The following is a 12890-nucleotide window of genomic DNA, read 5'->3' on the forward strand; positions in this document are numbered from 1 at the left end:
CATGTGGTCCCACTACCAAATTATAGATCACATCAATATAAATATACACTGGGAACAAGGAGTTCAACTGGCTATATATAATACTGCACAGTAATTTAAGTTCTGGCAAACTGCAGATTACCTAATAATTAAAGAAAGACCCTTTATAAGGTAGCACTTCTACCACCACCCCTGCCCAGCTTTAATAAGATACAATTCGCATACAACACTGTTTAAGATGTACAACATGTTGATTTGATGCCCTTATACATTGCAAAAAGATTACCACCAGTCTTAGCTAATAAATGTATCATGTTACATAATTACCATTTCTTCTTTTGTAGAGAAAACACTGAAAATCTACTCTCATCTAAGCAACTTTCAAGCATATAATACAGTATCAACTATAATCACCATGCTGTACATGAACTTATGCAGCTTACAGCTTGAAGTGTATGCTCTCGTATCAATATCTCCCCTTTTCCACCACTCCCTAGCCCCTCATAGCCACCATTCAAGTATGTTTCTATCCATTTTGCTTTTTCAGATCACGTATATACATAAGTGATATATACATAATTTGTCTTTGCCTTATTTCACTTAGCACAATGCCCTCTAGGTCCTTCCATATATGCTGCAAGATGTCCTTTCTCATGGCTAAACAATATTCCATTATGCATATACACTACATCTTCTTTATCCATTCATCCATTGACAGATACTTAGGTTACTTCTATATCTTGGCTATTACGAATAACATACTACTTTTCTAATATAATTTGGGCTGGGTATAATTTAAAAAAGCATTTAATTCACCTTAACTTTTATAACCTTAATACAATTTTTCTGATTTTAAGTTGTAATTTAATATCATCACATTTTTTAAGTTACATGTCAACATTTAAAAATCTTCAAATTATTAAAACTTGAAAAAGTAAGTGTTATGCATAGGACAGATATCTTAAATTCATTTTTTTAAATGCTTATTAAACATCTTTGTGCAAAACATAAGTACAAAATAAGATTACTTATAAATTAACATAATATTGTAAATCAGTTATACTTCAACTAAAAATAAAGAAGATAACTTCTGCTCTCCAGAAACTTACAATCCAGTTGGAGAAATAAACCAAGTGTGAAAAACTACACTACAAACAGTACTGCTCATCAAAAACAATGAACTCAATGAAAAACAGTGTTCATCAAAAACAATTATAGTAAATAAAGAATGACTCAGAGCATGATTTCAACAGAAGCTAAGGTTTGGGTAATATTCTGATAGGCAGAGACAGGGCAAGAGAGCAGTCCAAGAGAGGAAAGTCTCTGATATTAAACCAAGGAGTTTGAACTTCATCCTTTAACCAACAGTGAACCCTAAATGACTTCCAAGCAGTGGCTTTATAAGGAAGGCTCTTTGGAGGCATTAACAGAATAGGGTTGAAAGCGTGAGAAATGAGAGAGCTGGAAAAATACAGGCACAAATTGTTGGGTTAACCAAAAAGTTTGTTTGTGTTTTCCCATGACATCTTAACCATACACCTGATTGAATATCTATCTCATTGTTTTCCATTATTAGTACACAGCAAAAAGAGGATAATTTTTCACTCAGGATTGCTCAAAGACAATTTATTATAGTTCATAAGTCCAGTAATTCTACCTATTTCACCTTTTTATTAGCAGTGATTACTCACAAAATTTTCATTTATATTAACATACTAGTATCTTTGAACAGAATGTTTTTCTCTCACATACCGTATGTCCCCTTAATCCTTTTCATACACTGCCTATTGATACTATCTTTTTCACAGAAAGTGTTCATATATTTAAAATAATCAATGACCTGAAAATTAAGATAAGATTAATTTAGAATTACAGCATTCTGAAGTATCATTCTGTGGTTCACAGAGACTTTTATAGTCACAGTTAAGTAGTATACTATAGGAATAATTCTAGGCTCTCTGATACAGTACAAAACACAATTTATCTCATACAACCCCCATGTCAATCACAAATCATAATGTGCTTTAAACAGCAGCTTCATCTTCAAAGCTGAAGTCAGTCCTTTTACAATACCCTTGGCAGAAATACATCATCAACTGCTCCATCAAGTAACTCACATCTCTAGCACCCCAATCTAACAGACATACCAAACCTTTTTGGAGTCCCCTTTTTTGGTCCCAAAATATATGAATGATCTTTGTTGTAAATTCAGTAGTTTAAAACTCCTAAGTAGATTCACTAAGTAGAGAAAGCAAATTTACACCAACACATTACAATGAAAATGAGTCACACCCTTACACTAAAAATGAAATCAAAAGCAAAATGACTATCAACAGAAATTTAGTTATCAACACATCTAAAAAGCACTCTACTACACTTCTCAAATTTGAAGTCAGGAAAGAATTCTGAAGAGACATGACTATAACACTCAGATCCCAAACAGCTACATAGGGTATACAACAGTTGCTGTAAGAGGTACATAAAAGCTCACTAGAAAACCCACAAAATGCACACATTATTCTTAGAGATTTTATTTTACTGTTTTCATAGCCTCATGTCTAATCAACATATTCCAGGCAGCTATTCTTTTAGACATTAAAATAAATAAATAAACAGCTAGACTATTAAATGCACATTCCTCCCACAAGGCTAGTTTTCTCTTTTTAAAAATGCATTCCTCCTAAGTGAATTTAACTTACTAAAAGAGCCCTAACAAAATTTTAAGAAAGCAAATTGTATTATATCCTCACATCTCTTTGAGCATGTTTCTCCATGTTTTTAAATGCCCTCAAGCTGCTTTAAAGACTTCAAATTCCATAAAACCCTTCTTCAGATCTTCAAAATTCACTTTATTCTGTAAAATTACTTGCATATACAATGTCTCCAAAATCAAAGCTTTCATGTTCTCATGCAAAAATTTTAAACCCGTTCACTCTAAATTACATAGGAATGACTGATAGCTACTCAACTTAGCCAGAGGTATTTTCACTTTTAAAAGAAGTTTGTTAACCTAACTTAGATAGGTTTAACTTACAAAGTTTAGAAATTTAAAAAATCAAAATAAACACTGGAGTCTGGCACCTGTTTCCCCATTCACCCAGTTATAAACTTTAAAATCATCTCGTCCAATACTTGATTTCTAAAGTGACGGTGATGTCAGAGTTCAAAGTTAACCATAAGTGAACTGACAGTACCATGGAGCCTCCTCTAAGGTATTCCTGAATTTCCTTTCACATACTTCTGAACCCATACACTCTGTACAACCTAAATTTTTGCCAATCTTAATGATAGTGTCCCCAGCAATCTGTGAGCACCACTGGAATCTGAAGGAAAGGGGTATGACCAGTTTTACGTTGACCAGGACTGCCATAGATTTGTTTAATATCTAAGTCCAAAAGCAAAACAAAACACACACAATAAAACCATGATATCCTCAATATTCACAATATCCCTAAGAAAGTCAAGGAACATTTTTGTTTCTTTTACAGATAAAGTAGTCTACAGGCTTCTGCTCTATTCTTCCTTCATATTAAGTTTATGCTGTGTACTGCACTTAGTTGCTGTCATGTCTGACAGTGACCCCATGGACTGCAGCCCACCAGGCTTTTCTGTCCATGAGGATTCTCCATGCAAGAATATTAAGAGTGGGTTGCCATGCCCTCCTCCAGGGGATCTTCCCAACCTAAGAATCACACCCACATCTGCACTGCAGGTGGATTCTTTACCGACTAAGCCATCTGGGAAGCCCAAGAATACTAAACGTGGGTAGCCTATCCCTTCTCCAGAGGATCCGCCCAGTTCAGGAATCAAACCGGACGATTCTTTACCAACAGACGATTCTTTACCAACTGAGCTATGAGGGAAGCCCATATTAAGTTTCAGTTCAATTCAGTCACTCAGTTGTGTCCAACTCTTTGAGACCCCATGAATTGCAGCACGCCAGGCCTCTCTGTCCATCACCAACTCCCGGAGTTCACTCAAACTCATGTCCATCGAGTTGGTGATGCCATCCAGCCATCTCATCCTCAGTCGTCCCCTTCTCCTCCTGCCCCCAATCCCTCCCAGCCTCAGAGTCTTTTCCAATGAGTCAACTCTTTGCATCAGGTGGCCAAAGTGCTGGAGTTTCAGCTTCAGCATCATTCCTTCCAAAGAACACCCAGGACTGATCTCCTTGCAGTCCAAGGGACTCTCAAGGGTCTTCTCCAATACCACAGTTCAAAAGCATCAATTCTTCTGCGCTTAGCTTTCTTCACAGCCAACTCTCACATCCATACATGGATGAGCACTGGAAAAACCACAGCCTTGACAAGATGGACCTTTGTTGGCAAAGTAATGTCTCTGCTTTTGAATATGCTATCTAGGTTGGTCATAACTTTCCTTCCAAGGAGTAAGTGTCTTTTAATTTCATAGCTGCCAGCACCATCTGCAGTGATTCTGGAGCCCCCAAAAATAAAGTCTGACACTGTTTCCACTGTTTCCCCGTCTATTTCCCATGAAGTGATGGGACCAGATGCCGTGATGTTACTTTTCTGAATGTTGAGCTTTAAGCCAACTTTTTCACTCTCCTCTTTCACTTTCATCAAGAGGCTTTTTAGTTATGCCTAAAATTAAGTTTTGTTAGTCGCTCAGTCCTGTCTGACTCTCTGTGACTCAATGAACTATAGTCTGCCAGGCTCTGCTGTCCATGGAATCCTCCAGGCAAGAATACTGGGGTGGGTAGCCATTCCCTCCTCCAGGGGATCTTCCTGACCCAGGGATAGAATCCGAGTCTCCTGCATTGCAAGCAGATTCTTCACCATCTGAGCCACCAGGTGTTGGGTGATAAAATTAAGTTAGGCCTGTCCTTTATGGAGTTAAGGAAAGTTATATTTCAGGCTTTACAGTTTGTTACATTAGAGTGAAATTATGAACTAAAGTTCAGAAGGCAATATAAAATTTACCTTCTAATTTTTTTATATGCCTTAAAAATAATATATACAAAAAAATTACTCAAGTGGCATACATGATGTAAATGAATTAGTATCTCATTTAAGACCCAGATGATATGCAATACATAAAAACATGCAATCAAGCACCAGACAGAAGTGTCACATTGCTGTTTTGTGACAACAAAACACAAAGCCCTGTTTTGTTCTGAGACGTATTTAAAAATTAAATCAGCCAAAACTTAATGGCAAACACTATAATTTAAAACCTAACTATTACAGTCATATAAAAGATACCAGAAATACCTAAATCTCATCATTACTTTTACCAGGGCTGTGTGTGAGGATAGTCAAGGGCCTTACAGGCATTCAAATAGTCACACAGATGTGACAGTTTTAACTAATTTGATTAAACCCAGTATTTCACATGTATCTAATAAAGCTAAGGTCGAAACCTATTTCCACCTGGTAAAAATCAGCTTTCAAAGGATAACAACTTCACTCTGACATAGATTAGCACTGCCTTCTCTTGCGAGGGTGGGGGGAAATTTTTATACTCTATTCTGTTGCTTATAAACAGACCTGTAGCAGCGTTCAAGGAAAATAAGGAAATCCACCAGTTATTTTTTAAGTTATTCTTTCAACCACTGACTAATTAGATACAAGAAATAAAAAAGCACGATTCACAGAAAGCAAAAACAGAACACTGGTTCAAGCGCTTCCCAAATATTAGTTCCAGGTGCGAATACCAGGAGGCAAGCAGAGAGACTGAGTCCCACTTCAGCTCCTACTCACCCCCCTATAATTCTCTACAGAAGAGTCCAAGAGCTGTAGAGAAAATAACTGACCTAAAAGTGGAGAGATGTTAGGGCAAGGCGAGGAATTGGGTTACCAGACCTTCAGTTAAAAAAAAAAAAAACCTCTGGCTGTAGTTGCAGAAATGTTATCACCGCATGTCAAGTCTGGCACTGACTGGGTAAAGCCCAACAGGCTTTCCCCAACTTCAAAACAATGGCCTTTAAAGCAAGGTAGGACTAGGAACACAACAGCGGCCAGATTCCTAATTGTGAAAAGTTTAACCAAATTTGTTCCTCGGCGAATGGGGGAAGAGAGAGGAAGGAAAGTCTGGACTCGGCCGAAGGAGCGCGTGGGGTCCGCACTGTGCGCGGCCGCCGGCCCAACGCAGGGAGGTGCAGGGATTTGGGGCAGCAGCGACGGCATCCACCCCGGAGCCCTGGCCAGAGGACGTGTCCAGATCCGGGGGTTCGCGCAACCAAGGAGGCGGAACAAGGACGGCGAAGACGAGTGGGTCTGGTACGAAGGGGCAGGGGTCCCAGACTCTGGGTGGAAGTTGGGGGCGGGATGGTGCCGGGAAGCCGGGAGGAAGCGGCGTGAGGTTCTACTTACCCGACTGTACCAGATGCTGAGGCGAGCTGGGGCCAGCACGGCGAAGAAAGTCCTCTGGGGGTCGGACTGAACGTGGAAAGGCGCCTCGGCCGGGCTCCCCAAAGGGCAGAGCAGCCTCTTGGGCCAGCCGCTCAGGAAATACATGGTCCGCGCGGAGCCTCAGACGCCGCGGCGCCAGGCGGCCCCCGGCCCCGTCCGTCACACTCAGCGGCCCAGGGTCGGACGCCCGTCTCCCACACCGCCACCGGCCGAGTCGGCGGCGGCGCCGGTGGCAGCTCCGGGCATCTGCCCTCTGGCCGGGCCGGGCCGGGCCAGGCCGACACAACGCTAAGCGACGAAGGCACCCCAGCGCAGACGGGGCCCAGTGTGGGGGTAGGAGTGGGAGGGAGAGTCTGGATGGAGAGGGGGCGGGAGGAGCTGGAAGTCCCGCCCCGGCCCTGGCCCCGCCCCTTCCTCGGGCCGCACTGGCGTCACCACGCCGCGCCGCGTGTGTCTTGCCGGCGAGGGCTGCTGCGCGCGTGCGTACTGGAGATAATCTTCACTGCTGTCTGAAACTCCGCCTTGGGCTTCAGCTCAACACGCATGCGCCTTGCGCTGCTCTGGCTCCTCTGCGCCTCCCAGTTGCTATGTGGGCTGTATTCTCAGGGCTAGCAGGCAGGACAAGTGCCTGAGACTCGGCGACAAGTGGGCCCAGCGGGCAAGACGCAGCTACTCGGAGATTACGATCTGGGACCGCCCCTTGCCTGGCCAAATTTAACTTTCCTTTCCTGATTGGTGAAGTCTCTGGTGGAGGTGGGTCCGGAGCTGCCTTGCCTGGGTCGGGGGCACGTGCAGGGGAGGGTGACTCACGTGACGTTTGCTGCTTCAATTCCTGTCCTGGCTTGTGGGCCGCGGTCTCTGTGCAGGGTTGTGCGGTCCCTTGTCCAGTGAACCTTTGTTGTATGCCAAGGTCTGCAGTGAAAGCTGGTGGTGAAGTCCCTGCCCTCATGGAGTTTACACCCTAGAGGGGACCTTATTTCAATTCATAAACCACTTGCCTTGAAAGTGCCTGAATCCTGTTCTCTGTCCTTCAGGAATTCTAAATGTAGTGTATATTTTAAAATTCGGTTTGCAATCTTGTATCCATTTACCAGCCATAATGTTAGACAAGGCAAGGCTTTCTCTTTTGCACTCTCAGTAGAGCATGTGATTTAATTTTGGAACTGGAACCGACTTTAGCGATTCTGTAGTTTGATGTTTAACTTTTTGGACCCCAGGGATCACCTTAACAATAAGAGTTTCTTTAAGCGTTGACCCTGGGATTACATCTGAAAAGGAGGATGCCGGAGTGGCGAGGGAAGGAGGAGTAGGGGAATGGGGTTCTGGATTAAAAGACTTTCTTCTCATTATCTGCGTCTTTGTACAGTCTGAATTTTTCCCCATATTTCAATTAAAAGTTTTTTTTTAAGAGCCCAAGTTTTTTTTTTTTTTTTAAGTTAACTCACATGAATAAACAAACAGCAAGAAAGGAAACTAACAATCCATATCGGATGCAGTATTGTAGCTGGTACTCATAGCAAAATATGTAATTTGCCATAATTTTCCTAAACATTCACTGCATTCTCCAGAAGGTGATCAAAGAATCCAAGATTCCTCAAAGCAAAGTTTAAACTGCCTCACCACTCACCAGCCTCTTGTGGCCAGACTGTGTCTCCTTCCTGGTGTTTTTTTCCCGACAAACAGCATAGCAGCCTGGAACATATTAAATAGTAAGGATAGTAAACTGAAAATTTTTGTCAAAGGAAGATTTGGATGAAACCCTGATCCAACTAAACTGCACCGTTAGACAAATAAAGAGGCCCAGAGCAGTTTCTTGACTTGCTAATATAAAATTGTAGAAAAATAACACAGTTGCATCATACAGTCATCTAACATTCTCAGATTCAGTTATGCATTTGGCAGAAAGAGAGAGGAAATTAAAGTTAAGTTACAGGGCACCAGTTCCACTTGAAAATTTCCTGAGGGTGTATTTCTCCCAGCTCTCCTTCAGAGGGTCTTTGTTCTCAGTGCCTCCTAAATGTTAGCATTTAACTGCACTCACACACAGTTTAAGGAACTTGTAAGTACTTTTCATTGCACTCATTTTTAACTTTACTTGCTGATTTATTAACACACTCCGTTGTAGCATTTAAGGTTTGCAAAATATTTTCAAATGCATGACTTGATTTTGTTCTGTAGCTAATCTTCAAGGTAGGTAACATTGGTGTGATGTTAACAGGACCAGAGTGGTAGACGTGCCTAAAGTCTTCCTTCTACGGATCTATTGATCTCTAGATTGAAGTGACCTGTGGTAGTTGCTCCAGGCAGGGAGATCCTGTAGGCCTTTCTTCCTGTCCAGGGAGAAGTAAAATATCTGACTCTCTCCACAACCCCTTACTTAAGAGTTCCCCCCCGCCCCCCCCGCCATTGTGGTAGAAACCCTATGAATGGGATTTTCAAACTTTCAGATATCACAGTCTATAACATTTATCTGTAAAATACACTAGCAATTCCTATGCTCTGGATGTACCTTCTCTTCCTTTCTGCACACCACCGTCACTTTCAAGTCAAACTTATTGAACTCTATTCTGAGCTAAGACTGAAGTGTAGGGGAAATCTAATAGGTACAAGTTTTCATGTATCAAACTAACGGACTCTTTTTAATCACAAGGAATAGTGTTGCGACACAAGAGCAGAGGTACATTTATAAACAGTTGCTGGAAGAAGAGTTGGCGCAATTTTTCTAAAGAGTAGCTGGTGTGCTGTGTACTTAGTTGCTCAGCTGTGTCCTATTCTCTGCAACCCCATGGACCATAGCCTGCCAGGCTCCTCTGTCCATTAAGATTCTCCAGGCAAGAACACTGGAGTGGGTTGTCATGCCTTTCTCCAGAGGATCTTCCCAAACCAGGGATAGAGCCCAGGTCTCCCACATTGCAGGTGGATTCTTTACTGTCTGAGCCACCAGGGAAGCTCAAGAGTAGCTGGTCTTACATTTTTAAGAAGAGAGAGAGAGAGCGCGTAAAGATTTGTTACCTTTGGAACCAACCATTTCTTTTCCTTTAGTGATTTTTTAAAGAAAAAAACACCAGTATGTACAGAGTTTAACTTTAAGAATGTACCCCACGAAGATAGCTAAGAGGAAATAATCTAAATGTCCTTCAAAAGACATTAGTTATAGTCCTTCCTTACTATGAAATGTTTTGCAAAAATAAGAGTTATGGGGAAGAAAATTTAATCACGTAGAAGTATATTCAGCATATATTATGAAGTAATGAAAGCAGAAAAAAGGCGGTATGTAAAATATCCCATGTTCATAAAAAAAAATGTATAAAAATGCCTAGGAGAAAATGGAAGAAAATTCACTAAAATATTGGTGTTGACCCCTGATTATAGGTGCTTTTTTGTGTTCTTTGGGAGGGTTTTTTGTGTTTTCCAAATTGTCTATAATGAATACATGTTACTTTTGTAATGAAAAAAAATTCCATAAGACAAAGTTAAGTTGCTAATGATTTATAATGCCCCACTTTTCTGCTTTAAGTGAGGCCTACAGTGCAGGCAAATCAAAGAGAGGAATGTAGTAATCTGGAGCTTCAGGCACTGTCGCAAGACTGGTGAGAGAAGGATTAGGAGGAAAAGCACTCTGAGTCATCAAACTAAAAGTAGGCTCTCTGCCCTTCACACATTCACAGACTTCTTTCTTTCTTTTGGAGGCTAATTACTTTACAATATTGTATTGGTTTTGTCATACATTGACATGAATCTGCCACGGGTGTACATGTGTTCCCCATCCTGAACCCTCCCCACCACCACCTCCCTCCCCGTACCATCCCTCTGGGTCATAACAGTGCACCAGCCCCAAGCACCCTGTATCATGCATCAAACCTGGACTGGCGATCCATTTCACATATGATAATATACATGTTTCAATGCCATTCTCCCAAACCATCCCACCCTTGCCCTCTCCCACAGAGTCCAAAAGACTTCTTATGATGATACATAACTGACTGGATTCTGATTCTGCACACACCACTCCCAACTTGGGGGGAACTCTATAAGAGCCTATCACAGTATTCACTGAATATGATACTGGTTTAGTTTTGAATTGTTTAATATGATTTAAACATTCAACTTTATGATATTTTTGTATTTGCTTTTTTGTATTTTTTGTATGATACTTTTATATTTATATTTGCTAATGTATTTGCTTCTGGGATGGATTCTTGATTAGCATTTATGCCCTCCTGAAGATTGATAATATCTCAGCTGAACTAATACGATGTCTGGGTTGTGCTTCAAGATAATCTGGGGGTGAGTGGAGAAGGTGGAAGTATGTATGAAACAAAGTTGGCCATGAGTTGATTATATTCGAAGCTAAGTGATGGCTAGTAGGGAACTCAACATGTTATTCACTCTACTTTTCCACATGGTTGAAACTTTGATTTAAAAAGTACAAACATTTAAATTTTTAAAAATTTCAGTAAATGAAAATGTGATTAACCAGTCTACCTTGTCCAAAGTCCTCCTCACAGTAAATAGTGTTAAATTTTACTAAGAATCACTTAATTAACCATAAAGCCAGAATGGCTTATTATTAATAAGCCTTAATGGATGCAAATGAGACTTTCCAAGCTAGGCTTCAATAGTGCATGAACCGAGAATTTCCAGATGTTCAAGCTGGATTTGGAAATTGCAGAGGAACCAGAGGTCAAATTACCAACATCTGTTGGATCATAGAAAAAGCAAGAGATTCCAGAAAAACATCTACTTCTGCATCATTGACAGTGTAGATCACAACAAACTGTGGAAAATTCTGAAAAAGATGGGAATACCAGACCACCTCACCTGCCTCCTGAGAAACCTGTATGCAGGTAAAGAAGCAAGTTAGAACCAGAGATGGAACAACAGACTACTTCCAAATTGGGAAAGGAGTACATCAAGGCTGTATATTGTCACGCTGCTTACTTAACTTATGTGCAGAGTACATCATGCAAAATGCTGGGCTGGATGAACCACAAGGTGGAATCAAGATTGCCGGGAGAAATATCAATCACCTCAGATATGCAGAGGACACCACTCTTAGCAGAAAGTGAAGAGGAACTAAAAAGCCTCTTGATGAAAGTGAAAGAGGAGAGTGAAAAAGCTGGCTCAAAACTCAACATTCAAAAAACTAAGATCATGGCATCCAGACCCATCACTTCATGGCAAATAGATTCGGAAACAATGGAAACAGTGACAGACTTTATTTTCTTGGGCTCCAAAATCACTGCAGATGGTGATTGCCGCCATGAAATTAAAAGACGCTTGCTCCTTGGAAGTAAAGCTATGACAAATCTAGACATGTTAAAAAGCAGAGACATTCCTTTGCCAACAAAGATCCATCTAGTCAAAGTTATGGTTTTTCCAGTAGTCATGTATGGGTGTAAGTTGGATCAGAAAGAAGGCTGAGTGCCAAAGAACTGATGCTTTTGAACTGTGGTATTGGAAAAGACTCTTGAGAGTTGTTTGGACTGCAAGGAGATTCAACCAGTCAATCCTACAGGAAATCAGTCCTGAATATTCATTGGAAGGACTGATGCTGAAGCTGAAACTCCAATACTTTGGCCACCTGATGTGAAGAATTGACTCATCGGAAAAGCCCCTGATGCTGGGAAAGATTGAAGGCAGAAGGATAAGGGGACGAAAGAGGATGAGATGGTTGGATGGCATCACCGACTTGATGGACATGAGTTTGAGTAAGCTCCCGGAGTTCTAAGCTCCAGGAGTTCATGATGGACACAGAAGCCTGGAATGCTGCAGTCCATGGGGTCACAAAGAGTTGGACATGACTGAGCAACTGAACTGAACTATTTTTAGGTTATTCACCCTGTCTGAAACAGATCACCAGAACTTTCCATTTTGCAAAATTGAAACTATATATCTTGTCAACAATAGCTTCTCTTTCCCCCTGCCTCGCAGCCCCTAATAACCACCATTCTACTTTCTGTTTCTGTGAGTTTGACTAGTTTAGTTTCCAACTCATGTAAGTGGAATCATACAATAATTATCTTTTTTGCAACTGGCTTGTTTCACTTAGTATAATGTTCTTAAGATTCATCCATGTTGTATATAGCATGTGATAGTATGTCATTCTTTTTTAAGGCAAATAGCCCATTGTATAAATATATTACACATTCTGTTTATCCATTCATCCATATGTGGATGCTTGGGTTGTTTCTACACTTTGGCTACTGTGAATAAAGCTGCTGGGAACTTTGGTGCACAAACATCTGTTCAAGTCCTGGCTTTCAACTCCTTTAGATATAGACCCAGAAATGGGATGACTGGGTCATATGGTAGTGCCATTTTTAATTTTTTGAGGAACTTCCAATACTGTTTTTCATAGAGGTTGAACCATTTTTCAACCCAGGCAACAGTGCACAGGGTTTTAATTTCTCTACATCCTCACCAATACTTGTTATTTTCTGCTTCTTTAATAGTAGCCATCTTCATGGATATGAGATAATTTTGGGTTTTGATTTTAATTTCTCTGATGATTAGTGATGTTGAACACCTTTTTACATA

General features: G+C 40.8%; 1 protein-coding gene across 2 annotated transcripts in view; it reads right to left on the minus strand.

Annotated features, from left to right (window-relative positions):
• RIC1 (RIC1 homolog, RAB6A GEF complex partner 1) overlaps positions 1 to 6455 on the minus strand; it is a 142995-nt gene extending 136540 nt beyond the window's left edge. For both annotated transcript variants that reach the window (XM_068974030.1, XM_068974029.1), the window contains exon 1: positions 6312 to 6455. In XM_068974030.1, coding sequence (XP_068830131.1) covers positions 6312 to 6455 — 144 coding nt within the window. The remainder of the gene's footprint in view (positions 1 to 6311) is intronic.
• Between the last annotated feature and the right edge of the window lie 6435 nt (positions 6456 to 12890).

The sequence above is a fragment of the Capricornis sumatraensis genome, chromosome 6, assembly GCF_032405125.1.
Source record: "Capricornis sumatraensis isolate serow.1 chromosome 6, serow.2, whole genome shotgun sequence".
NCBI lineage: Eukaryota > Metazoa > Chordata > Mammalia > Artiodactyla > Bovidae > Capricornis > Capricornis sumatraensis.